At 59.3% G+C, this 27,916-nt stretch overlaps 2 protein-coding genes across 2 annotated transcripts in view; one reads left to right on the top strand and one right to left on the bottom strand.

The window, feature by feature from the left end:
• Positions 1–1,737, top strand: part of Stx18 (syntaxin 18) — a 114,800-nt gene extending 113,063 nt beyond the window's left edge. The window contains exon 11 of the mRNA XM_047566106.1: positions 152–1,737. Within this exon, the coding sequence (XP_047422062.1) occupies positions 152–247 (96 nt within the window). The 3' untranslated portion in view covers positions 248–1,737. The remainder of the gene's footprint in view (positions 1–151) is intronic.
• Nsg1 (neuronal vesicle trafficking associated 1) lies at positions 1,523–26,388 on the bottom strand. The gene is made up of 5 exons (XM_047566108.1): positions 25,684–26,388; positions 25,165–25,318; positions 21,695–21,811; positions 8,203–8,313; positions 1,523–2,737 (listed from the first exon to the last, which is right to left on the bottom strand). The coding sequence occupies exons 2-5, from the start codon at positions 25,291–25,293 to the stop codon at positions 2,537–2,539; spliced, it is 558 nt and encodes a 185-aa protein (XP_047422064.1). The 5' UTR covers positions 25,294–25,318; positions 25,684–26,388; the 3' UTR covers positions 1,523–2,536.
• Positions 26,389–27,916: the final 1,528 nt, after the last annotated feature.

The raw sequence follows: 27,916 nt of genomic DNA, 5'->3' as shown, positions 1-27,916 counted from the left end.
CACTTGTTGGCTTTACTTCATAATTAAGCACCCATCCAAGGTGACTCAGCAGCACCCCTGTTCCTGCTGAGTGGAGGCAGGGAGTGGCGGGCACTGCAGGGCTCAGAAGCGCAGGCCTGAGGGGTGACACCAGTGCTCTCGCCCTGCCCAGGCCATTAAGAACAACGCTGGTTTCCGCGTGTGGATCCTCTTCTTCCTGGTGATGTGCTCCTTCTCCCTGCTCTTCCTGGACTGGTACGACAGCTAGCCCCTGCGGGGTCTGCAGCCTTGGCCGAGTTGCACAAGCGCGCGCTCTGAGGTGTCTGGCGCCAGAATGCAGCTGGGACCAGGTTTTGTCACAAAACTATTTGAAGGACAAAGGGGTTGAGACAGACATGTACGTCACAAAAGGGGTACCAAGCCAGTGGCGTCATGCCTGTTCAGCAACTGGAAGCAGTGCACACTTGGGGGTGGTGTGCTCCCGGCCCTAAGGCGGGAGTCAGCACGGGGACACCAGCTTGAGCTGCCTGGTGAGCAGCTCGGACACGAACAGCAGGCCGCACTCCCCGCACTGTCTCAGGGCTCGTCCCAGCAGCAGCAGACGTGGCTAAAGATGACTTGACAAATGATTGGTTCTTCAATTTCTTGTGGCTTCTGGTCGCCCGAGTCAACTGACAGTCCCAGTGTTGCAGAAGAGTCTCGCTGGCCTTGTCAAGCTGTAAACAGCTGCAGCCCCTTCCTGCGTTGCCAGTGGGAGACACTAGGCAGTTCAGTGGCCGCCCACCTGCTGGGAGGGGCAAACTTGGAGGCAGTCCAGGGGCTGCCTGGCATGGCTCCAGCCGCCACCCCCCAACACTTTAATGGCGGGGCAGGAGCTGAGGTATGTGCGTCCTGGCTTCCTGCCTCAGGGTTCAAGGAATATGCGTTTAAAGAAAGAAGTGGGCCTTAGGAGAGCAGGGCCTGCTGCCCTCGTGCCTGCACACCTGCCTACAGAAGAGTCACCAAGATCACCTGTGTGCAACTGAAAACATGCTGCCTGTGGACGTGTCATCCTGGCACCCTGTGGGGATGAGCCAGCAAACACCGCTCTGACAAAACATGTGCACAGTCGTTGGGTGACACAGGTACCCTTGAGTTCTTTAATTGCATTGAGTGAAATGTAGGAAATTATTGTAGTCAATTTACAATCAGTAAAGTACACGTCTGCTAGAATACACATGGGTGTGCCTGTGTGCTGTGCTTACGTGGGCATCGTGTGTCGGGGGGTGTATACGCAGGGCAAGTGTTCAGTGCCTGCGTGCATTCCACACAGCTCAGGCCACTGTGGTGCGTGCCCTCCATGCTTTGGACATCAGGGTCTTTGTTTCGGACACATCTTGTCTTGGAAGCACATCTCAGGAAGCAGCGGTGGAGCTGATGGTCACCACCATGCTTGTTTGCAACAGATCCTGCACTAGTTGCCATTTATCTGATGGGCTGAAAACCAGTGACACTTGGTACGCCCACCAGAAACAACAAATAACATGGAAGCAACATCTGTGGATATCTTTTTTTCTATTTAATTGTCTTACACACATAGTTTATCTAACTGGCAATTTTGTAAACATATAATGTCAAGATTCAAATTGAAACAATTTTCTTACAAAGATTGTGGATTGAAATGTCAGGTTTGCAGGGTGCCACACCAGCCTCCCCCCCAGCTGTTTGCTACATCAAGGAATTATATCCGTCCAAGAATAAAGCTTAAAGTAGCCCTGGCTTACGAGCGATTAAATTTTCACATTCCCCACCCAGTGAACTTTTTAAAAAATTAACTTGCGTACAGGACTGTTCGTGCAAATTGATTCATAATGAAATGAACAAAAGGGCATTTCTTTCCTATTTAACACATCACCAGCAGACAGCCCACCCTCAAGACAGGTCTGCAGCCCCAAGACCAGCTCCTCCCACCCCCTCTGTCCTCTGCCCCAGTCCAAGCACTCTAGAGAGAGCCTCTCACGTAGTGTACCAGAGCCAGAGGGGACCAGAGTCTGGGGCAGCTGTAAGAAGAGCACACCCTGGTGCAGATCTACCAGCTGGTGCTCTTGTCCTCTGTGGCACCACCTGATGGGGGTGGGGAGACTGAAGTAGCACTTGCTCTTAGCAAAGCAGGAGATCCCTCTAGATATGGCTGTGGGGTAAGGTCTGCAGACAGCAAGGTGGCTTTGAAACTCAACTCCACAAAATGCACTGTGTGTCTGAAGGCCAAAGCCCTTGCACATCCAGGGTAAATTTATTTTTTGACAGCATCCAATAAATCCCAGTGATGGGGCTAAATTAAGAACCCTTAGCATAAAAAGTGGTGCCAGAGCTCTTTAAGCAACGCTGATATGCACTTGGTTTTACGCCCATGGGTGGTCGGCAGGAGGTTTTATTTGCAAAGCAGCATTAGCAAACAGAAGCAATTGCACCGTAAATGAGTAACCTCTAAATTATCAGTAATTATATTTAATGAAATGTCCCTCAAAGTCCCTTTATCATCTTCAAGTGATGCATTGTAAGGAACTTGCCCATCTCGCTAAGCCGACTTCTCAGCTGCTTCAGTCTCCTGCTCTGACAGCTTCTCTTCCGAAAGAACTGACATCCAGGGTGACACGGAGCGGGTGATGCTCTGCTTGGCCAGGTTGTAGTGGTTTATGACGGTGTAAAATTTCTCCCGGGCACTGGAGTCTTGCTCCGCATAGTAGCTCTCCAAGCCTTCTGGGATGCACTGGGTATTCTGCAAGACAAGAAGCCACTAAGACCACACATGGGTGCAGGTGGGGTGCCGGTATATCTTCCCCGGTCAGTGCCCCACAGGTGTGAGGGCACCTTCTCTGAGCCTGGAGGAATAAATACCAGGATGGGCCAAGATAGGCACAGGTCCTGCCCTCAGGGAGCAAGAGCACACGGAACCCTGGCACTGACTAAACCTTGTAGGCTCTCGTTACGGTGCCGTGTTGGAGTGGCATTTGAGCTTCTGCAACAAGCTTAATTTCTCCAAAGATCTTGCACTAGTTGACATTTACTTTTAAACTATCAGAAAACAGTGACCATTCTGACATGTCCAGAAACAACGGATTCAAATAAGGTAGGAAGGGAACTGAGAAAGGTTTCCCTGGGCAGACCAGCACTTGAGGCAAAGAAAAGGGCATGCGTGGGAGGGCCTGGGGCAGGAGGCTGAGGGAAGACCAGGCCAGAGCAGAGAATGAGCAGGGGCATCCTCACAGCCATGGAGGTGCCTTCCTACCCAAGGAAGGCACGGAGGGGTTCCAGAGTAGGGGGGGGGGGGGCTGGGAAGCTGCCCCCTATAGGTCACAAAACTGGGGCATCCAAGATGGGGTTTCAGATGGCTAAAAAGTCCTATGGTGATTTGTGGCGTTTTGGAAGAAGATGGTGCACAGCAGTCATCAAATTAGCAGGTGTGTAGAGCCATAAAAGGCTTCAGATCCTGCACCCAAGCTGGCTGCTACTCAGGACAGAAGGCAACTAACCACTGTCCCAGTCACAACTGATGCTGGCTGAGCACTGCTGGGGTGTGACAGTCGGCATGTGCACATAGCGCAGACCCCCAGGGCAAGTGTGCAGAGATTGCCAACCATCTTCCACCACCCATTCTCCCTGAGAGCTGAACGGGGCAGGAGGCACCCCAGCAATGACTACATTCCCCAGCCTGCCTTGTAGCCAGGTGAGGCCATGCGACTAACTTTAGGCCAGTGGGATCTGAATGGATATAACAGATGCTAGTTCTGGGCGGGCCCTAAAGGGAAGCTGCATGCCCTCCACTGTTGCTGTTTCTCCTCCTGCCACCCGGGGGACAAAACCCAGGGGGCCAGAGGACAGCAAGGTGTAGGAAAATCGATGACTTTACAAATCCCTCACTGACTTCCAGCCTGGACTTACAAATCTTATAAACCAGGTCAGAGCAACTCCGATTGGTCTCTGAGCAGCGAAAGCATGGTAAGACCCAGCAGTTAAGTCAGGAGCCTTAGGCCTCATGCTAAGTTCCACCCAGAGGTCAGAGCTGGTTTTTTACTCAGAACTGACTACTGGCAATCCTTTCAATTCAGCCTACACTCACAGACTGGGAATGCACCCCAGGCCACCTGGCCACCCGTACTCACTGCCAGGGGGTTTTGCTCCCCTGCGAGGCTGGCTCACCCCTCGGTGCCCTCAAGGGGGAGGAGGGGTGCTCGTTTACAGACGAGAATCTGAGCACAGGGAGGCTGGGCTCTGCTGCAAGGGAATCACTGCCTGAGCCGCGGTCTCCACTACGTGCTCTTTACCCAGCAGGGGCCTCCTGCTGTAACGCCACCCTGAGTGTGGGTTCATTTGACATAACCTGGCTGTGCTTGCTGTCACAGGGCTAAGCATGAAGCAAGTTGAAGGATGGAGATGTGCTAGTCGTGAAAAGTGCCCATCTGAGCAGACCTGGAGGGCCAAGTGCAGCCTGAACGAGTGGGCTCCTGCCCTCTGGAGTGCCCACCATGGCTAGGGCGAGGAGAGTGCTGGGCAGCAAGGACACCAGGACACAATACCCAGCCACAAGGCACCGCTGACACCAGCCCTGCTGGTCCCCTTGCCCGGCTGGGGCCTTCACTCAGAAAATCTGAGCTCAGGCCACTCCACAAGCAATGGCTGTGTTGTCCTCGGCAGAGGCAGGTGCGGCCTGCTTTGCAGGCCTGCTGACAGGTAAGGCAGCCAGAGCTCAAGGGCGACTACAGAACCTGTGGGGGTGGTGGCAAGGGTGGGACGGCAGTGACCCCTGGCAGCACACCCTTGAGCCAGACCCAGGGCTCCAGTGGTGCTGCAGCGTGTACCCTGTCAGGGCTGCTGTCACTACTGCCTCTCAGACGGGACATACTCAGTTGCCACCAGTTATGTGACAAAGTACAGATGGGACACACCCTGCTCCATGGCCTCTTACCAGCTCCCTGGACCCTGAAGAATAAAGATCAGAAATCCCAGCAAGCCCCCTATGAGCACAGAGCTAGGGTCAGAAGATACATGACAAAAGAAATGGACCGTGCCTGGCCCCATGCTCCTGGGACTCGTTGCTGGCAGAAGCTCAGCTGCAGATGACGCGGCCTGGAGGGCCCACTGCAGCAGCCTGGTCCCCTGGACCAGTCCTTCCTCGGAAGGCCTCAGCCTCTCGTCTGTAAAATGGGGCCAGTGAGTCACACGGCCGGTGGCAGTGAGGACTGAAGTCAGCAGATGGCTCAGGACAGCAGCCAGGATGCAGCTGGGGCACAGGCAGGAAAGAGAAAGCCTGAGGGCACCGCTGGGCACAGCCCTCTTACGGTGCGCATCCTGAGACAGCCTGGAGCCGCCGGGGCAGCACCAGGCCACACAGCCCAGCAACGCTGGCCACTGGGACTTGGGTGTTCTCCACTAGTGTTGATTGGGGGGTCCTTTCTGGAGAGCACAGGGAGGGCTCTGTGTCCAGTGGACCTTGGCCACGTTTAAAGAAGGTGGGAGGAGCCCTGGCCAGCAAGGGGCTCTGGAGCCACACAGCTCCCTCCAGCTACGGTACCGCCTGCCTTCACTCTGTCCTCCTCACCCTTGCCGGCCCCAGGGCAATGTGTGGGCGCCTCGAGTGGCGTCTAGCTCAGAGCCCTGAAGTCGCCTTGAGCAGCCAAGACCTCTGTGCAGCCACTTCTAGAGGTGGCTCGGAAATACCCCTGCCCTGCAGGCCCCGAGCCCAGAGCCTCCAGGCACTGAGGCTACAGGAAGAACTTCAGGGAAGGGAGCGGGAGGCTCCCAGAATGCTCTGGGAGGGAGGGGAGCAGGATGGCAGGCCTTGCCCTGCCCATGAAGGCAGGGAGGGAAGCCTCCCAGAAGCTTCCACCTGAGAAGCAGGGGCAACTGGGCCCCCTGTTGAACCTGGGAGCTTCCAAACCTCTTCGGCCCTCAGCCACTCACCTGTGAAACAGGGCACTGGGAAGACACAGAGGTTTCTCAGACACAGCTGAACCACCCTGGCCCACGCCCAGTGCTAAATGTCACCTCTGAGTTCCGCTGGGAAGAACAACAACCAGTACAAAGGAGTATAGGATGGTAATTGGGGAGACAGCCCCCATCATGTTTAAAGAGGTGTGTAACTTCAGGGCTTGGCAAATCCGTGGAGGTGGAAGCCCATGCCCTCACCAGCCTCTGTCAGATGTCCCACACACGCTCGGCTTGGGGCCACCTCAGTGTCTGGCAGGAGGGCTGCTCCACAGGACCCCAGCAGGCCTGCCTCCTGTCCAGCCCTGGATTCCCATGTCCTGCCAGGCACAGCAGGAGCACGTGCTGACCAGGTCAGGAAACAGGAGGACAGGACCTCGGCCCTCCTTCCCACTGGTGCAATGGGGGCTAACGGCACCTGCCCAGAGGGCTTCTGGGAATGCAGTGAGGGGTGGGGCGATGAGCACACCAAAAATGAGAGGTAGGCAAGGGGAGGGCCGTCTCCGCCCTCCAGCACAGCTGCTGGCCATGGGCAGTGGGACAGACATGTCCCCAACCCTCCCAGCTGTGTACTCCAAAAGGAGCTCTCCGTTAGACACTAGCAGAAAGTGCCCAAGTCCCGGGTGGTGTGGCCCCAGAACCACATGGGGTCAGGATTGTCACCCACAGGGCATTCCATGGATCTGGTCTGCAGTCCACTGGCCCAGGGCTTCCTCTCCTGGGCCACTGCCCACCTGGACCACTCTGGGCAGGACCTGGGCTTGCAGGATGGGGCTGCATTTCAGCCAGCCCCTCCTCCACCTGGGGAACTTGACCCTCCCAGAGGGAAGCGGGGAGAAGAAAGCCCTGGGGCAACTCCGTGGGGTGCCCACCTGGTGTGACAGGGGTGAGGGGAACTGTGCAGAAGCCTCTTCTGTTTCCTTTTCCTGACATCGGCTGAGTCGCCCGGCTCCGGGCCAGGTCCTCCAGTTTGGCCCTCCCCTGCCTCCCAGCTTTAGTCACCCTTTGAGCCCAGGATGGCACTGGTCTCACCTGTTCCCAGCACCCCAACCTTGCAGACCTTCTCTTCCCTGGCCACCACAGCAGCCTCCTCGGTCATCACACTGCCTGTCCCTCCCAATCCCCAGCTTCCCCAGGTGACCTGAGGGATCACGTTCCCTCCTCCGAGGGCCTCTGCCTGGTGCTCATGCTGCCATACAGGCTGGCCACAGGCTGGCTCCTCTTCCCGCTGCGCCTGGGGCTGCCCTTCCCTCTGCTCCTGACTCCCACAGGGCCAGCCTGCCCCCACAGTCATGCCTGGCTTCACCTGCCCCAAAAACGCGACTCTGGCCAGCCCAGCACACAGGGATCCGTGGGTGAAGGGTGAGGGCTTCTGTCTGCTGGGTGCACTCCCCAGCGAGCACCGCTGGCGACCCCTGTGTAGAGACAGCCCCAGGCCACATGCCCAGGCCTTGCCCCGTCCTCCCTCGGGGGCTTCAGGAAGGAGGAGTCTGCCCCAGCAGCTCCTGCCTGCGCCCCAGCACCTGGGCAAGGGCGGGAGCTCCCACCCCAGCAGACACCACGCAGGTGCTCGCAGGACGAGGGAGGGGCCCGAAGCCCTGCAGGACAGCGTTGTGGGCGGGAGGGAGAGGGCCTGGGCCCAGGATGCTCCCCTCCTGCCGTCTAGTGTGAGGGGCATAGCAAGACACAAGACCCAAACCCGCAGGGGCGACTGGCCGGACAAGTGGCTCCCACACGGGATCCAGCCAGAATCAGCAGGTTCCTCCTGCTTTCTTCTGGTTTCAGCAGTGCCAAATCCCGGGAGGGACCTTCCCGCTGGAAGTTCGGAACCTGAGGTGGGGCCCAGACCCCCCAGCTCCGCCTTCCCCGCCCCCTCTCCTCACTTTGGTCCTTCTTCAGTCCTGCTTTACTGTGCGTGTGTCCCTGCCACCCGCAGGCGTTCTGGAGCCAGCGTCTCCACGCGTGCGGAGGCCCAGCCGCCACGGCCCCACCGCACAGCACAGCTGGCTGAACCACCACCCGCGTGGGGAGCTGGCGGAAATGTCCCCCTGGGCACCTCCCTCCTACGGGTCCACCCATGCCCTCTGGCCACCTGCCAGCAGCCCAGGCTGGGCTCTCACCCAGTCTTGGGTATGGAGTACAAGGCCTGGGCCACCTAGGCCTGTCCCCGGGCCGGCTGGGAGAGACAGCAAGAGGAACCTCAGGCAGCAGGAGGAGGGCACGAGGGCGTCCCGCGGCCTCCGGGGAGATGAGCTTTACCTTGAGGACGAAGCCATCAGGGCAGGCGCGGTCATACTTGTACACCTTGTAGACGACCAGGAAGACGACGCAGGTGAGGAAGGCCAGGGCGAAGAGGACCAGCACAGAGACCTGCGGGCAGAGGCGGGGGTCAGGCGGCTGGTCACCTGCTGGCAGCACGTGTGCAGACCCTGACGAGGAACCTGGGCTGGGCAGCGGGGACGGGGTCAGCAGAACCACGTTTCCCTGGACAACATCCTGTGCCGTATTAATTCTTCGTGTATCCCCATGTCACCTTTGGTTCTAATTAGTTGTTTTTAGTATCTGAAGCCCTGTGCTGAGAACTCTGGTCCAAATAGGACAAAGCCTTCAAATGACTCCTATGGCTCAGAGAAGTGGGCCAGACTGCTGTGCCCGCGGCTCGAGTCACAAACGGGTATCAGCCACTGGCACAGCATCTGCCCCACAGATGTCCCTGAGCCCTGGGCTCAGTGCTGGGACAGGGTCCCTTGGATATCAAGCTGCCCTTGTACTGGGACCAGCTGAGCAGGAAGGACAGACCCGCCACGCCCCATCACCTCTGCCCTCTGGTCTCCTATGGTCCAGTCGGTGTCCACGCGGGTTTGGTCTTCTCACTGCTGCCGCTGACCCCTAGACGGGCCTGGCCCGACACACAGTAGGTGCTCATCTAGTGTTTACCAGCCAACAGGACAGCAGGCAGTCAGCTGGTGTGGAGGTGGGACACCTGCCCCGGCTGGCAGGCGTGGGGTACGTCACAGGTTGGTCCTGCACTGGAGCTGAAAGGTGCTCACGTGGCTGCCCGGGAGCCTAGCGGCTTGTGGGTCTGACATGCCCTTCCCCCCACCGAGGTAAGCAAAGGGGCAGCTATCAGGTTCCCCAGACAGGCAGGCAGGGGGCCAGCACGTGAGCAGGGTGAGACCCTGGCTTTCCACCTCCCGGGCCAGGGGCCAGGAGCGGCCAGGGGCTAGCACGCCTCTCTCTGGCCACACACAGAGCCCCACAGGTCCTCAGACTCTGCTATTTCCCAAGGCTGCAGAAGGGACCCAAGTATAACCCTAACTCATCTGGGTAGGCCCTCGGCAAAGCACCCTGCCAGCTCAGGAACCCTGGAAGGTGGGGTCCTGGGTCACAGGAGAAGAGACGTCCGAAAGGAGCATTATAAACCAGCAGCATGTCACTTGGAAGACTGACACCTGCCCAGCCATGAACGCAGGTCCCTGTGGGTAGCACCTGTGTTTCCTGCGTGATTCCTGCCTGCAGCTCTGCAGTGGCTGTGCTGCTCCAGCAGCCCTGGGACCTCTCTGAGCCAGTCTCCTGACCTGTGACATGGACACCGGGTCCCCTGCTTTCCGGCCACTGTGAGGCTACAGATGCCCATGGTGAGCTGACATCCTACGATGGGAGCCCCTGCCTCCATTTCCCAGGGCTCTTAATCCCCAGAGTCCAGAACTGTCCTGGGGCTGCCTCTGGCTACAGGTGGCTGCTGCGGGCTCGAGTGAGGGGTGTGGCCTCCACAGGGCTGGCTCCACCCAGGAGCTCCACATCTGACACTGCTTCCTGTCCCGCTGGATTCAGCCAGTCCTCCAAGTGTCCTCACCACGCTCCCCAGAGTCGAACAGGACAGCACCGAGGCTCCCGGGACCCCGGCTTCTCCTTCCCTTCTCCCTACACAGCCACCATGTCCCCGATGGCTGCCAGATCCCCACTCCCACGCCCACCACTTGCCGTGTCCTCCCACCCCAGGGAAGCCGGAAATCTCCACATCAACCATGGGATTCTTCCTCCTCCCCACCCAGTGCCTCTGTGCCCCTCCCTGGGATCCGCACGCTCCTGCGGGCCCAGAGACTCCAGCGGGTCTGGACCACGTACACGCATACCGAGCCCATGCCTGACAGGGGCGGACAGCATGGGGCCAGGCGGCTTTCAAGGCCCACAGCACCCACGGGGGATGGCACCGGCCAGGGTCTGACGGTGGCTGCAGGCCACAGGCAAGCATGTGATAGGCCCCGGAGGCCAGGAGTGGAGCCCGAGGAGGAAGGACGGCCAAGCCCACGGAGCACACCCGCAGCTCCAGCTCCCTGCCGGGCCCGGGCCCCCTCTCAGCCTGGAAACGGACGGCACCTCCCACGACGGGAGGAAGGTCAAGGAGTGGACGCGTACCAGGACGTGAGCTCAGTGCCAGGCGTGCAGGACACGAAGGAAGTGTGGTCCCTACTGCTGTTCCTGCCACCTCTGTCATTCCTGGCTCCCCTGGGGTCACAGAGACAGCAGAGTGGGCTCTCCACCCAGGCAGCCCTGCACACCCCAGGTGCTGCCTCACCCGAATCTACCTGCCAGGGACCGAGTCACCTGCCCCTTCACGGTCCCCACCAGCAGTGCTGCCACAAGGCTGGCTTTCCACACACCTGGCCTCTTCATGACCTTTCATGATCCACTTCATCTTGTGCAATGGCAGGAAGAGGCTGTGCCCGCCCTGGCTAGGAAGCCTGCTGGAATGCCACCGGCCATCGCCAACTTGCCCCCTTGATTTGGAAGCCACATGGAGTCAGGTTCACAGTTTACTGAGGTTTAAAAATGACCCCAGCTCCCAGCAGGGCCGTGGGAACCCGCTTCTGCCCCCAGAGCATCAGCTGGAACCCGGCCTGGGCTCTATTCCAGGGCTCCCAGGCCTGACGGCCAAGGCGTTCACAGAAGCAAAACATGAGCACAGGACAGTGCCTGGAGCAGACGGGGTGCAGAAACACAGCTCAGAACACCGCTTCCCTCAGAGGCCCCTGGCCCAAGCCCTACCCGCCCGCCAGGTTCTGCAGATCCTGGGACAGGGAGGCCCTCCCTCGCCTCGGGGTCTGCAAGTTCACTAGTGGCAGGTGGCCCTGCCCGGTCCATGACCTGAGAAGGCAGAGTGAGCCAGGGGCCTTTCCAGCAGCATCATCAACGGGCTCTGAGCCAACCCTGGCCTGCGAGCTACAGACTATGACTCTGAGCAGGGCCTGGCCTCTCGGGCCACAGCTCATCTCGGAAGGGACAGCAGCGCCTCCACCCTCACACACTTCTCAGGCCGTGACGGGGGCCGGCGGGCTGGGAGAGCATCTGGAGCCTTACGGGCTGAAGGGCGTTCCCCAAAGAGCCGCAGCACCCCAAGTACCCGCAGGTGTGCCCGTGTCTGCAAACCGGGCCTCGGTGGATGCCATCCAGTTAGACAAGGCCGTCAGGGCCCAGATCCAACCTGACCGTGTCCTTACACAAAAGGGAGCTGGACACAGACAACACACACAGGGAGGCCACCGTGAAGGCCAAGGACCAGAAGATACACCCACAAGCCCAGCACACGGCCAGCTCCTGAGAAGCTTTGTGAGGCAAGGGGGGTCCTCTTCTGGAAGGTCCAGGAGGAGCAAGGTCCTGCCAACACCCTGATTCAGACCTCCAGCCTCGAGAACCAAGCCGTTTCCATCGTCCCGAGCACCCCCGCTTTGTGGTGCCTGCAGTGGCATCCACAGCACTGGCTCACCTCTCCTGAAGATGTCTCTTGTTGCTGTCACCTGGCCTGTCCCCTGCATACCAGGTTGTGCTGCCTTCTCCCTCCTCATTCTGCAAAGCCCTAACTAGGTCCAGAAGGCTCTGGATCATGCAGCTTCCCGGTGGTCACCAATTATACATGCGGGCACCAAGTACTCAAGCATCCATTTTTTTCCTGATTCAACAGAAATAAACTGTGTCCTAGTTTGGAGACATCAGTAAACCTCCCTCCCTCCCCTCCCCCATGGAAAAAAGGCATATTCTGGAACCCAGGGCAAAATCACTGAGCCGGACACCCATGATTCCCCGAGGCCCTGAGGCTCCCGAGGCTGTCACTACGTTGATGCGCCACGCTCTGTACGTCCTGGAGAGCCCCAGCTGCCAACCACCACATCTGCCAACCGACTTCAGAAGACTGCAGCCCAAAGGCGAAAGAAGGACTAGCACTTGGTTGCCGGGAATAAGAGCAAGGCGGGTTTGGCGGGAGGCCTCTGAGCCACACAGTGCTGTGGGAGGCCACTGCCCCGCCCCAGGCTCCCTCTCCTGTGAAAGGGGGTGGGGGCCCAGTACCTGTGCGCGGTGGGACAGGCAGGGGACTGACGCCAGGCACCCGGTGGGCCACAGCAGGCCCTGCCCCCACACAACGCCACAGCCTCAAAGGGAAGACGAAGGTCATGAGCCAATACCTCTGTGTGACGAAGGAAGGCCCAGTCGCTAAAAAGGAGGACACCTGCCAAAGGAGAAATGGCGGGCACAAACGGCTCGACTGGTGCTACGCGTGAGAAAGCCAAACCCCTAGGAGCCTGGAAGATGCTGACGTCTGGCCCACCCAGAGCAGAACCATGAACATCTGCGCGGGGACCCAGACAGCCGATGGCCAAGAACTCCCAGGCGCGGCCTGTGTGCAGCCCAAGCAGGTGTCACAGGCCTGCACGGAGGATGCCGCTGCCGGGCAGGGACCTGGGGCCACTGCACTGGTCCCCTGCCCTGTACGGAGCAGGCCGATTAAGCAGTGTTGCCGCTCCTCCGCAGGGTTCCTGAGCCACCGCTCCTGCGTGTTCTACAGATGGGGCGACTGAAACCCAGAGGCCAGCTGTGGGGGCTGAACATGACCCCCAAGACACCAAAGCCCAATACCTGTGCTGGGATCTGTGGCCCCCGAAAGGCATGCTTTGGAAACGCCAGGAATGCACTCCGCACTCGGGGGCGGGGGCGGGGGCAGCCCGGGGCTCTGCTGTTGTGAATGCACTGATCCCCCGCAGAAGCGGTTCCTGGAAGGACAGGCCCACTCCCCTTCCCGTGCTCTCTCTGGTCTCTCTGCCTCCCTCCATGGGATGACGCAGCAAGCAGGCCTTCCACAGTGACAGCCCCTTGATCCTGCACTTCCGGCTTCCAGGATCATGACTCAAGAAACTCCCGTTCATCCTGAGTTCCTCTATGAGATTCCCAGCCTCAGAAAGTCTGTTTGGCAGCAGAGGAGGGACTGAGACTTGCCAATGTGATCAGGCCCAGGGTGAGATGGGGAACTCCCGGATTATCCAGGTGAGCCCTCCACGCTATTGCAGGTGTCCTTGCAGAGGGAGACCCTCCTGCAGAGAAGGGAGGCCAGGACAGAGACTAGAAGATGTGACGCTGCAGATCTGAAGGTGGCACCGAGGACTGAGAGGAGTGAAGGTCCAGAGACCGAAAAGGAAAAGAAACACATCCCCTTGAGCCCTGGCTGGAGCGGGCCCCGTAGACCCCTGGTACTGACCAGTGAAACTGGCCGCGGGAGAAGCCTGCATGCTGTCCAAAGCCACCACCTGGTGGTGATTTGTTACAGCAGCCCAGGAAATGCAGACCTCTCTGTCAGGTCCCCCCATGAGCAGAGGGCAGGGCTGGGCCTCACTGTCTGGCACAGAAGGGGGTCCTCCTGATGTGCAGAGTGAGGAAGGGGAAGGAATCCCGAGAGCAGGCAACCCCTCTCCCCGAGAGATCTTCCTGAGCATCCCTCGGCCACATCTACACCAGACACATGGGACACAACCCAAGCTGAGCTTGCAGGGAGCACCCATCAATTTGTTTTGTTAAGTAAATGACCTTGGATGGAAAGGGGTGGACCCAGGCCAGCTCCTCCCGCCTGCCCAGGAGGCCTGGAGAGCCCTGCTCCCCAGAACACACTCCGGTGGGCTGTGGACTCCAGGCAGGTCAGGACCGGACTTCCTGTGCCTGGGAGGGGCGTTTCCCTTCCCTTGGACCTGTGCCTCCCAGGCACAAGGAGCAGGGCCCAGGCCCACCGTGCTGCAGGGACCCATGGAGCGCTCTGCTTTTCATTTTGTTTGAAATTCAGAAGGAAAAACATGATTAACAATAATGACTATATAATGAGGAATCAGCCTGGACTACAGGCATCTTTAGACCCAGGTAGTGACAAGGGTCCTTCTTTTCTCTTTCCTATGGAGGAAGAACCTAGAGCTGCCCAGAGCCTTTGCGGGCTTCGCCACGTGCCTGCACGCACCTCTCCGGCAGCCGGGTGAACCACAGGTTTCTCAGAAGGTTTTCTGTGCCTAACACGCTATATACACACTTACAAAGAAAACTCATGGTATTCAAACACCGCAAAGTACTGCAATATGACTTTATGATGTGCGTGTCCTCTGTTATCAACACACTAAACAAGATCTTGTAAACACCCAATTTCAAAGCCAAGAGGACCAAAACCTTACCCCAAGGTCCTGGTGACAGTGTGGGTGACCTGAGAGCCCCTGTGAAGGCTCAGGTGTCACTCGTCCCTCTGTAGTCCGCTGCCTGCGGGAACAAGCGAAGGGCCCTCCCACGGGAAAGAACCCAGCATCGCTGGAGGGGAGGAGGAGGACCAGGCAAATGACTTGACAGGCTTCCTACTCCGAGATGGGAAGACCACCCGGAGCCGGCCGAGAGTCAGAGCCGTGCCAGCAAAACCCCGGGAGCCTGGGGGGCCTTTCTTTTTTTTCTTTTGTTTAAGCCATGGACCTGAAGTGCTAAACAGCCTTGAAATCAGAGAACGAAACCAAGACTCAATTTCAAAACTTACTACAAAGATCCAGTCATCAAAATAGCACGGCACAGACACAAGACAGCACACAAACCCACGGGCTAAGCTGAAAATCCAGACATAGAACTACAGTGTCTGTGGCCAAGTCCTTTTCAATAAGACACCAAGACCATTTAATAGGGCAAAAGAAGTCTCTTCAACAAAAGGTGCGGGGAAAACCGGACATCCACAGGCAACAGAAAGAACCTAGACCCTTATGCCACATACAGAAATTAACTCAAAATTAATGAAAACCAGTACAGAAGCTAAGCCCTGAAATTCTTAGAAGAAAGCACAGGCACAGAAATCGTCACGACCTTGGGTTTGCCAGGGTGTCTTAGGTACGATGCCAAAAGCACAAGCAACCAAGAAAAAATGCGCTTCGTAAAATTTTAAACTTTGTGCATCAAAGGAACTAGCAAAAACGTGGAGAGAGAACTCACAGATGGCAGAAAATATCTGCAAAACTTTTTCTCATAAGGTTTAAAATCCAGACTCTCAACAACTCAACAACAGGAAGACAAACGCCCCAATTAAAAACAGACACCTCCGAGGAAGACCCAGGCGTGGCCGACAGGCCGGCAGCACTGTCAGGCACCAGGGAAACTCAAATCCAAGCCACAGTGAGACCCACTTACATCCCCCACCACGGCTGCAATACAAAGTAACACAACACGCGCTGGCGACAAAGCCCTCATTCCTCACCCACGGGAACGCGAGCCGGTGCCACTGCATGTGTGGGGAACCGTTTGGCAGTTCCACAACATGCTAATTATAAAATCACCACATGACCATCCATCCTGCTCTTGGGTAAATACCCAAAATAACTGAAAACAGGTGTTCAAATGGAAACTTGTACGTGAACGTTCACAGCAGCAATACTCACAATAGCCAAGAGGTGGAAAACACTCACATATCCAAAAATCAATGAGAGAATAAACAAATGAGGTACATGCATACAATGGAATATTATTCAGCCACAAAAAGGAATGACACACTGATACCTGCTACAACATGGAGGAACCTTAAAAACAGCTCACTAAGTGAAAGAAGCCAGACACCAAAGGTCATGATATGGCACAATTCCATTTATGTGACAAGTCCAGCACAGGGAAACCAACAGGGACAGAAAACAGACTAGTGGTTGTCAGGGGCCTGGGAGGGGGAAGGGAATAACAGTTTAATGGGAATGGGGGTTCCTTTTGGGGGAAAGGAAAATGTCGTGGAACTGAACCGTATGATGGTCAGGTAACATGGTGAGTAAGTTACACGTCATAAACTGTACGCTCTACAATGGTAACTCTCAGGGCACGTGCACTTTACACAATTCTTCCCATGGGCTGGAGGGAGGAGGCAGGAAGCTGGGAGTGAGAGGCTGCTGGGGTCCTGATGAGCCATGGCGGGCCCAAGCCAGAGCAGCCCTGCCTGAGAGCAAGAGGGGTCTGCGGGGGGCTTTCTGGCAACAACAGCCAGGAATAAATGCAGAGAGCCTGTGGGCCGGGGGGCGAGGTGGGCACCGCCCTAGGTGCCCGCTCCTCCCAGCCCATGGCCACTGCCCAGCATCCACTGTCATTCACAGAAGGGCCCTGGCTCGAGCGAGAGTGACACAGCTGCTCAGGTGACAAGGCACAGCCACCTGCTAAGACTTAGCAAAGCCCCGTTCCGCAGACGGACACTCAGCAGCACCGGACTCCACTGTGTTCTCTGCTCCGGGGCCTCCCAGCCTGCTGGGGGCCTCCCAAGGCCGTGCCCAGCTGAGGGGTTTGGGGACTGGGACCCTGCAGCAGGAGAGTCGCCCACAATCCCACAGACACGCAGGACAGGACGTCTGGGCTTCGCATGTCAAACGCATGTGGGTCTAAATCCCACCCTGACTCCTCGTCACTGGGCGGCTGGGCCCCTTCCCTGACCTCTCGGGTCTTAATTCTCCACCTACAAAATGGGGACAGGGAGGGCAGCCTGAAATGAGCAACAGCCAGGGCGTGCGCCTGTGCAGGCTGGGTGGACGGCAGCGGGGCTCCTCCTGAGCGCACGGCCCTCCCTCCCTCGGGCGGGGAAAGGAGCCAGCGACGGTCCTGGAGGAAGACAGTCCCGACATCTCGAGCGTTTCCTGCACTCAACACTGCAGGCCACCCACGCAGAAGTGAGCACGCACACCTCCCGACACACTCCGCCGCTCCCCTCCGGCCCTGGACCAGGAGCCCGGGTCCAAGTGCAGATGGGCAGCCACATCCCACGAGCCGTGCGGCCCTGCTGAAGGGCACTGGGGTCTGCGGTGCCGCCACCTCCCACCCTGCCGAGGGCCAGGGGAACACGTCCCCGTTCATGAATGGTTAACAAGGGCGCCTCGGAACACGCCAGGGGATTACTGGAGAGTGTGGAGAACAAACTGGCACACGGAAGCTCAAGGTCATTGAGGACAGGAAAAGACACACCGCCCACAGGGTCATCTGAGGCAGGGTGCCGGGCCGGGCCACGCGGGCCGACGCCGACTCCGAGGGTCCGCCACACTTGGCCTCGCCTAAGCCTCCCGACACTGCCGCCCGCTGGGCGCAAGGCCGGCCTGGGCTCCCTTAGAGCCTAGAAGGTGCTTGTCACCCAAACCCTAGCCCGCAGGCCCGGGAGGGGTGCAGGGCCCAGGCCACCCTCGTCCTCCTTCCCGAGCCTGCCCCAGGAGGGCCCGCCGACCGCCCACCCTGGCGTGTGGCGCAGGCTCCGCACCAGCAAGATAGAAAGAGCAATCAGAACAACGTGGAGGCCGAGGTACTAGAGGAGCACCTCGCCCGCTTCCCCTCACTGTAAATACCCTCCGCCGGTTAAAGGACGCTCTCCTCCCTGACGCCAACCTCTGGAGCCTCGCCCTGGGTGATTCATCCTGCCATCCCCGGGTGGCAGTCTTTCCAAGCTCTTCCCCACTAGCGGTTACCTAGCAACCAGCCTAGCAACCTCGTAGCCAAGAGATCAATCCCTGAGTGATAATCATAAAGTAACATCCAAAAAGACATTCCGTTTCAAGGATGCAATCCAAAGGTATATGAAGACTCGGCTCGCGGGAACCGCTCAAATCAGAGACAAAGGCGGACACGCTGTTTACTTGTCACTTGAACATCTGAAAGGCAGGATTCTCCTCCCGGCAGTTCACACAGGGATGAGAAGAACCAAGCCCAGGGCTGAGCTGAGCAGCCACACAGAAACGGCCCCGCAGCAACAGGAAGGTGTTCTGACACCCACGCTGGGACGGAGCCCGTGGGGGCACACACAGGCCAGGGGGGGAAGGGCTCTGTGCCGCTCCCACCCCTGCCCCTCCTCAGAAGCCCGCTGAAGCCCACAGGGCAGCCACCTCACTGCAAGCTCACATTCAGGGACAACAGAAGCAGCACTGGGCAATAAAAGGCAGGGAGAAGGTTCCAGAAGAGTAGGCGCTCCCAGCACTTCCAAGAGGCACCAGTCTGCTGAGCCTTCCCTACACTTGTGCCAGATTATGTCCCCATCCAGCAAGGTTCAAAACCCAGCGAACGCTGGCATGGCTTGGAGAGCAAGTTACAACGCACATTCCCGGGATCGGAGCCAGAGGACCCCGGCGGGCAGCCCCGGCACACTCAGGGAAACGGGCGTGGGAGGGGGCCCTTGCGCATCAGCCACAGTAGGTGGCAGGGAGCAGGGACGATCTCAGAGCAGGTGAAGGCACGAGGTGTCCTTAGAAAGCCAGATTAGGCTGCTAAAGCCCAGCCGGGTGTCCCGGTACGCAGGCCAGTCCAGCTGTGCCCCGCAGGCTCCCGGCCCTGACCCTGTGCCCGACCGAGGCCTCGGCAGTTCACCTGCTCACTGTGAGCACTGAGGCATGGCCCGGAGGAGCTCGCACCCAGGCCTGGTGGCGGCTGCTGGCTCAGAGCTGCCGCTGAGCTCACCCAACACACGGGTCCTGGGGAGACCCTGGAGCTCACCCAAGCCGCCCTTCACAAGGGCCAGGCACTTAGCCACCCGAATACTTATCAAGTTGTTGCTGAGCACGTGAAGACACGGTGGCGAGGGGCCTGCACGGTGTCAGTGTGGTCCCCTAAGCAAGCCTGTCACTTGAAGTCCCTGGACCTTCAGCACTGGGCCAACATCCTTGTCCAGGGGTTGCTACGGCCTGGTTCCCTTTCCAAGGTCACAAACTCCGGCTGAGGGAACTTTTGCTTAAAAGACCACCCCTCTAGACCTGGCAGGGACACGGATCACAGGGTCACACCTGAAGAGACGTGGGCCAACCCCATCCCTCAGAAGCCATGAGAAAAGCAGAGACACAAGGGTAACGGCCGGCATGGGGCAGCCTGGGGTGCCCGAGCCCACGCAGAGCCCGGGCTGCAGGGAGGGGAGGAGCGGGCAGACCTGCGTCTGGTGGCTCAAGGAAGCAGATTCATAACCACAGGTGACAGTTCCCAAGAAGGCTGGTGTTTATTTGGGGGTTTGTTTGTTGCCATGCAGGGGACTGAACTAAGGGCTGCTCTGCCACATCCACACTTTTTAAACTTTGAGACAGGATCTCCCTAAGTTGCTGAGGCTGACCTTAAACTTGCAATCCTCCTGCCTCAGCTTCCCAAGTCCAGGAAGGGTTCTGAATCGAGAAAGGAAAGGAATGTAGAAAACAACCCACCCACCAGTGCCACAGGTGACCTGGGGCTGAGACTCCCCTAGAAACCCGTTACAGGAAAAGCCAGGTGACCTCTCGTGCCACAGCCTACAGCAGGCTGCCTGGGTGCAGGCTCTCTGCCTCGGTTTCCCCTCAAGTGTAAAACAGAGATAATACTGGTGCCTACCTCACGAGGTAGACGAGAACAGACAAGAGCACAATGACCTTAAACCAGAGCCTCGTTCGGGGGAGCGTGCGGGCACCCTCGCTGCTGGCACAGCCTCGTCACAAAGGGCAGTGGAACAGGAAGAGGGCGGGAGGGGCCCAGGGCTCTGGCTCCAGGAGATGTAAGGGGACGGGTCTGGGATGAGGCCACTTCCTGCCGGGGCCGGGGCAAGGCCACAGGAGGTCATGATGGAAGGCGCGGGCTGCGGAATCCTGTCTGCCCTCGACCAGCCGGAACCCAATGCCCTGTCTGTAAAGGGTGGCAAGTTGGTGTGAACCACGCAGGAGGTCCCAAGAGGCAGGACACCGGCTGTGCTCTGTGTGAAACCAGGCTAGCGGCTCATGGCACCCAGCACCCTGGGACCCCCGCCATCACCTTCCAGGCAGCCAGGGAGGCGGGAGCAGAGACCAGGCAGGACTTCTGTCACCAGGAGCCAGTCCACCGGGACAGCCACCAACCATGTGAGGCCTTCTGAGTCCTGAGGTTCTGGGCAACAGGAGCTGAGTAACCACAGAGTCCCAGCCGTGGCTGCCAAGAGCCCTGGTGGCAAATGTACGTCACCCACGCCTTAGGCAAGGGACCTAGGGACTTGCTACAGGTGAGCTTATGGGAAAAGTGCAGGCCAAGGATAACAGGGGACAGCGCTGGCATACAGGGACACTCAACAGGGACACTCAGCCGTTGAGATGCCGCACTGTTCCCGGCCTGCAGGGACCTACAATGACAGGGCTGGGGGAGGGGTGCATGAGGCAGGAGACACCCGCTCAGACATCCAGATATCATGACCTTGACACCGAGGTCACTCCTGCTCAAGTAGGGGGAAGGAGCTGATCCCAAGGTGGGGACAGGGCAGAGGGGCAAGTGCCCACTGGTAAGGCCCAGGTCAGAAGGAAGAGAGGGATCAAGGTCAGTCCACCTTGACCCTGGCCACGAACCTCAGGCATGTGGACTGCCGAGCCAGGAACATCTCAGCACGCATGACACCCTGTCACACCAGCAGGTCCCACAGACAGCCCTCTGTGCAGAGTGGGTTATCAGAATAGAGCCCACATCAGGAGGCAGAGCACTGTGGGAGGATTTGACACAATGACCCAAGAAAACACCACCAGGGCCCCAGGAGAGGGCGAGGCCCTGAGAGGCAGTGTGCGCCATGGGAAGAAGGGACTTAGAGTCAGGTTAGAGAAGCCACCTTGCCTCGGCTGCCCTTCACCATCAGCTGGGGACTGTCCCGAGGCTGCGATCCACACCATCCTTGAGTTCAAACCTGACAACACGCAAAGCGGGCCAAGAACCTGCGGGCAGCAGGCCATGTGTCCAGCCTGAGCAAACTGCTCGCACATCAGGGGGCCATCAGGGTGCCCGCAGGGCTGGGGTCAGGGCCCCAGGACCCAGCCCACCCCCACATCTAGGTGCGTGCCTCCTTTCCACCTTCTCTTGTGTGCTTCCTGTTTCCAGAACATCAATATCCCAACGTGCTCCTCGACCAGTACTGCCTTTGAGGCCACCCAGATGTCAGGAAGGCCCCTCCTCACCCCCACCCAGCCGACACCCCAACACCTGGGGCAACAGTCCCCAGCATGTCTGAAGGTACAGAAGGTCGGAAGATGGACACGTGGCTCTGCAGCCAGATGGGCTCTGGATGCTGGCTCTGCCACACAGTTGTGGGCACTCTGCTGTCACCTCCCCATCTGTGAAATGGGTGATGAAGTCAGAACCCGCCTCCCGCGAAGCGGGGCTTAGATGAGCTCACACAGGCCAGGAGCTCAGCATCCTGTCTGGCACATAGTGGGTGCCGTGCGCTTCCTTCCTGGAACTGGTAGAGCAATATTTTAATGTTTGGAAGTGATTTTTTATGTTTATAACCTTTATCTTAAAGAAAGCTCACAGGTAGGTTTTCCCTGCTATAAAAATAAATAATACAAGATCACTTTGGAAGAAGAAAAAAAAGATTTTAACAGCCACAAGGATACCATCTTGGTGGGCAGCCAGCAGCTGCCGGGTCTGCACAGCTGGCATCGGCCCAGGTACCGGGTGTCCCGCCTGGTGACGGGCCCTCTGCAGGTCCTCTCTGCAGCTCCGCACTCACCTTGAACCTCTCGGAGACACCCTCGCTGATGCTGACGGTGAACTCGGCAATCTTGGGAGGACGAGCTTTTCCTTTTTTGCGCTCAGGTTCATACTCGGTCTTGGTTTTCACCACCACCTTACCCAGAAAGCAGAGAAGCAAGTGGTCAGCGGCGGCCTGTGCACTCTGACACCTTGCCCAAAGAAGGTGGGTCTGGGAACTCTCGTGCTCAAAGTCACCAGTTCTCCACAGAACAGAATGAGCACAGCCACCACCTGCTGGAACTCTCCTCTGTGCCAGCATGTTCCAAGGAACTCCCCATTCACTGTCCTCAGCAGCCCTGGGAGGGAAACGGTGTAACCGAGGGGCAGAGGAGTTGAGCTCACTGGCCAAGGTCAAGCTGCTGACAGGTGACTGAACAGGAGCAGCATGACACCTGACTCCAATCCAGGGCTCCTTCCTCCCCGCCGCCAGCTCCTGGTCTCTGCCCACCAACCCCTCTTCCCTGCCCTGCACGGCCCCAGAGCGTGCCCTGTTCTTACCCGCTCAATCCTCTACCACAAGGTAGGAGATGCTTTTCCATCCGAGAAACCTGCCCTGCACAAACCCCTCCCTGGCATCCCCAGCAGCTTCATCTCAGAGTGACCCCAGCACCCCATGCCCCTTCCCCAGGACCTCCCAAGCCTGACCTCCCTGCCTTGCCTTCCTCACGCCCCGCGCTGGACCCCTGGGGAAACGTTCAAGATGGGACCAGGGGTTACACGTCTATAATCCCCAAGCCCTGCTCCCCAGAGCAGGTGCCTGGCAGTGGCTGCAGACTGCCAAGAAGCGGCCACCCCACGCTCCCCTCTGGAGGGAACACGTCCCTTCACTGGGAGGTCCATACTTTGGGGAGACACCTGCTCTGCATGGCAGTTGGACAAACAAGGGGAACTGAGCAATTCAGGATGACCAGTCCCAGGTGGGCAGCTGGAGGGACTCAGTCTGAGCCATAACTCCTGGAGCCAGCCACAGAGAGAAGGGACAGGGAGAAAGTGGCCAGTGCCAGGGAGTGACCCCAAGAGCCAAGAGCCCCGCGGCCCCACTCCTGCCCCCGGCACTCCTCTGCATGCAGCCCTCCTGCGACAGACAGGGAGGTCACACTAGCCTGCACTGGCCCAGGGGCCCACCCCGCTTCTTGAATCAGTACTTGAGTGTCACCCTGCCGTCCTCACATCGCAGCTGCGCCTGACTAGCCCCGTGACCCTGAACATGCACCTGGCTACCTGGAGCCACTTCATCTGCCTACAAACCAAGAACAAGGCTCATCTCCCTGGGAGACTGTGCAGACCAGGAAATCTGTGGGTACCCTGAAAGGTTCTGTCTACCTGGAATCTGCATCTGCACCAATCTATGTCTGCCATGAACAGTCCAGGTGACCCTGGGCAGGTCCCTTACACTCTGTGCCTTCATTACCACAGCACTGACGGCAGGACCTCACAGTGGGGTCAACATATTAAAGGAATTCCAGGCTGTAATGTAGGCAGAACAGGCCTCCAACAAATGTCCAGCGAGACTGTCCCTGACATGGCCACCAGCCCTGTGACTACCACTGCTGTTGTAACTGCAGTGCCTGCTTAGTGCACCTCCTTGGGGCAAACTGTGTGCAACCTGGCCCTCAGATGCCAAGTCACCAAGAGTAGATGACACTGCCCGCCTGGAAGCTAACTGTGAGCAACACCTTGCCATCGTTTGGGTTGAAAAAGGTCAAGAGCAGGAGACATTGTGCCACAAGTGGAGTGCAGCAAGAGGAACTGCCAGAAACCTGTGCCCCTGGGGGCTACGGCCTTCTCCAGAGTGACCCTGGCTGCGTACCGCAAACTCCCCCAGCCTCTGTCTCCTCTGTGACTGTGGAAGCCGCCTTACCCACTCCGGTCCCTGCTGGAACTCCCTCCTCTGCAGCTCCTCCGCCAGTTGCTCCTTTGTTTGAACGCTCCCAGGGACAGGACAGCACCTTTCAGGGCTGCGTAGGCCACCCCTGGGCAACCACTGGGTTGCTCAGAGTTCCATACCTGCCTGAAACCCTCCTCCAGGTAACAAGCCAACTGTGCCAGAGGGTTCTGGAGTGGAGCAGGCTGAGAATGAAAGAGGCCTCGTGGAAGGAGTCGCCCCAGAGGCGCCACTCTGTCACTGTTCCTGACACGGGTCACCCATGGCTGAGCCACTGGGGCTTGTGGCCAGACTCTGCTAAGTAGCCCCTGCACAGGGAGGGGTAGAACTGAAGCTGAGGTCACAGGCAGCCCTGCCCTCCCTATGAAGCCCAGCCTGGACCATGAGTACCCCAGAGTAGCCTCACTGTGACCTGGGGTACACAGCATAACCAATGGATCCCCTTTCCGGAACTGAAGCACCTGCTGCCAGTCCTCCCCCTAACGGGCAACACAGGGAGGCAAAGTCACTCTGGGGAGCTGGGCAAGGCTCCCAGGGACTGCCGTGAATAAAGGAATAAAGGAAACCTCCACAGCAAGGGCCACTGCAGGGCCTTCCCCACCCACCCAACCCCCGTGGTCAGCAGTCACCATCCTACCAGAATGACCTGAGGCCCTGAGTCACAGCCTCCTCACCAGGGACCAAACGAGATAATACAAGCACTCCGGGTAACAGGAGAGCTTCTGTGGTGGTGGGTGGGGTGTGAGCAGCGGCACGGTTGGAATAGATGCTGTTTATGATTTTAGGCTTGAGTTTTGCAATATAATTGTCTAGACTTAAAAATCCCATTAACCTTTAAGTGTTAACTGATCAAAATATTATCCTTATTGGATAAAGAGATGCTACTAGATTGGATGCTGAATTCAAGAAAGGAAAACATTCTTTAAATTCAGCAACAATACTCTGGGGAAAGGTGGACGAGGGATTGTTCCCAGCTACACAAACACTGAGTGAGCCTGGACACCAATTTGGAGATTTCACAACAGGAACAAAGAGGAAGAAGGCTCAGTGTGAGCGCAACGCCCTCCCTGCAAACCCGCTAGCCTGGTAGGGATGGGCAAACCCAGCAAGCAGGGGAAGCAGCCCCTGGGGAAGGCACATGGGGCAATACCCCACCTGGAGGAGCCAAGTCAGGTGAAACGGCACCACAAGGGAAGGTGCAGGGCGGGTGGCCCGGATCTCACCCCAGACCCAGAGCGGGCTAGTGCCCGGGGCAAGAGAGAAGGGCAGCTGTGGAGCCAGGGACTTTCCCCCTTCAAAGACGCCACAAAAATCAAGGGACCTTTCCCTGCTCGAGCTCCATTGTCAGGACGGGGCTGTCCTCCAAGGCAGGGGCTCCCAACACCACCGCACCCAGAATCGCGCGGGCACGGCGTCCTGGCCCGGCCTTCCTCTGCCTGCCCAGCCCGCCCCCACTTCGAGTCCCCAGCGCACGTGGCGTTTCTTTTGTTGCAGCCGAGGGGGAGAATTAGGGGTGCGCACTCGGCGGCGCGGGGATCCCGGCGGGCGGGGAGGGGGCTCACCTTATCCGGGGGCGGGAACTGCAGCTGATTGACATCGAGGGGCGTCATCAGGGGAATGGTGTCGAAGCCATCCTCCAGCAGCGGCTGCTTGGTGCCCTTCTCCGCGAAATTGTTCCCCAACTTCACCATCGTTCCGAGGACCCGAAGCTGCCGCCTGCGGAGCCAAGGCCGCGCGGGCGTCACGGCGGGCCCCAGCCGCGCGGGGCGAGGGAGGCGGGCGCGCTCACCCACCTGCCGTGCGGGGCGCGGACCCGCCTCGCCTCCGGGGAGGGTCGCGGGACGCCGCGGGCACCGCCGGCCTTGAGGCGCCGGGCGAGGGCGTTACCTACGCCTCGCCTCGCCTCGCCGGCCCCGGCCCCGGGCGCCGCCCCTGCCCGGCCGTCCGGACGCGTCCTCGTCCCGGGCCGCCGAGCCCGACGACCCGCCCGCCCACCCGGCCGCCTCCTCCGGCAGGTGAGGGCCCAGCCCGGCTCCCCGGCGGGCAGGGTCCCGCCTCGGCGCGGCGCGACCCGCACTCACCCACGCCCGGCTCCGCAGGTCTGGGCTCCGAGCGGCTCCGAGCTCCGCGTCGCCCACTCCCGCGCGCAGCAATGGCGGAGGCGGCGCGGCCGGGCGGGCGGGGGCGCAGCGATTGGGTCGGCGGCTCCCTCCTCCGCGCCGCCTTCCGCCGCCCCCGGGGGCTGGCGCGTGAGTGTGCGTGTGGCCGCGGCCGCGCCTCCGCCCTGACGCAGCGCCCGCCGCACAAAGGAGCGCGGGCTGGGCGCGGAGCCTCCCCCGGGACCCGCCGCCCCGCCGGGGAGGCCGGCTGTGCGCCCGGAGGGGAGGCTCGCCTGGGCGCGAGCGCTGGGGCAGAGGCTGAGGGCTGCGCAGCCGGGCGGCGGCCGGGAAGGAGGAAGGGGAGGGGAGCCTAGGGATGGAGCGGGCCCCCAAGGGAGGCGGTGGACGGGGGCGCGGGCTGCGGCCGCGCGGGGCTGCGGCCTCCAGGACCAGGACGGGGCGGCGGGGGGCGGTGGCGGAGACCTTGCGTTCCTTAGAGGTCTTGTCGGGCAGGGGCGGGAACGAGGGCGCGCCCCTGAGGAAAGGGGCACGACGGGAAGGAAGAGGCAGATTTTCCGCGGTGCGGGGTGCAGCGCGTCGCTCTCCCAGGGGTGGGCACGGGCGCCTGGGGTGGGACTGTCCTCGGGAGCAGGAGGACAGTTATTCAGAACAGAGCGAGCTTGGTTCGACCGTTGGAGCGATGCAGAAAGGGTTCTCTGGTCTGGTCGAAAGAGAAAGTGAGGGTCCCCCACTGCAACCGTCGCCCGGAGGAGAGATGCGAACTGGAAGGAAAGCGGTTCCCACCTGACCCGCACCCCTCACTCCCGGAGCGGGGCGCTGTCGCGGCCCGGGTGACAGCCCTGCCTGCAGGACTCACCCGCCCGATGAAAAACTGCGGAGATGCGGGAACGAGGCCAGAATGGGAGTGGAGCCCGGAGCGGGGTGACTGCAGCTGCGGGAGCGTTGGCTCTCACCCGCACAGGTGACCGCGCTGGACGCGGTTAGGACGCAGGGCAGGCAACCCCCAGGCGTTACTGAGGGTCCGGGCCCTGAGAATCACCAGCGAGTCCAGAGAATGAATGTAGATCAAAGAAAGAGTCTTTCCGGGCCTTGAGCCCCAGGCCCAGTCTAGGAACCTGCCATGGGCCTGAATTTCAAAATCCCCAGGGGAGTGCCCTAGGCAGGGGAGCCGCAGCTCCTCCTAGCTGCCCAGGCCTCCAGCAGATGGAAGCTGACTTTGAGCAAGATCAGTCTGTTGGAGGACCCAGGCTCTTAGCAGACTCCCCCAGGCCAGCCCAGGGACGTCAGGGGTCTTCAGGTCGCCTCTGCCACAGGCCCCAGGGAAGCAAGAAGCCACCCCTCTGCCTCTTGGATGCTTCCTGAACCGGTGAGGAAGAGTAGTTAGAAATATGTCCTGGCACTTCCTGAGTGTGTGCCAGCTCACCCAGCCATGAAGACATCTCTGGGTCAGGAGACAACATGTGGCTTGTTCAAGGGAGGACCTTGTCCCCATCTTGGCCCCAAACCCCTTACAGAAACTCCCCCCCCACACACACACACTGCTCACACTGTGGTTAGAGTCCCACACAGGAGGCCACAAAGTGGGGTTCTTCCCTCTCCAAGACTGTCAGGAAGGGCCCATGTTGTCCCAGAGACAATAACGTTTCTGATTGTCACTAGCTTTCCAGTGCGGTTCGTGTTTGCTGGGGCTGGCTGCCATTGCCCTTTGTGTTTCTTCCTACTGGAGGACATAAGCAATGCCAAGTGCAAGGACATACTGCCATCCACAAGGAGCTCACGACATGGGGCGGCAAATTGCAAGCCTCTGGGAGGGAAGGTGCCGGGAGGTGGATAAGAGTGCAGTTCCCAGGGGAGGCCCAAGGGCGAGGTAGAGGAGGAAGGTGTGTGCAGTGAGGAGGGCCTTCTAGGGAGGGAACCGAGTGCAGGGGCAGCTCGAGCTTCCTGTGGCTGCTGGAACAAAGGAGCATAAACTGGGCTTAAAACAACAGAAATGTAGATGCAGTCCCTCTCAGCTCTGGAGGCAGAGAAGTCCAAGCCAAGGGTCAGCAGGGCCCTACTCCTCCTGGAGGCGACAGGGGAGAAGCTGTTCCTCGCTCTTCCATGTGGAGGCCCCAGGCATTCCTTGGCTGGTGGCCTGGTCACTCCTGACTCTGCACCCCCCTTACTCCAGCCACAGGTCTCCCTCTGCCTTGTG

The sequence above is a fragment of the Sciurus carolinensis genome, chromosome 10 (genome assembly GCF_902686445.1).
Source record: "Sciurus carolinensis chromosome 10, mSciCar1.2, whole genome shotgun sequence".
Classification (NCBI taxonomy): Eukaryota; Metazoa; Chordata; class Mammalia; order Rodentia; family Sciuridae; genus Sciurus; species Sciurus carolinensis.
The sequence above is the reverse complement of the archived record's forward strand: the minus strand, read 5'-3'. Positions and strand labels throughout refer to the sequence as shown.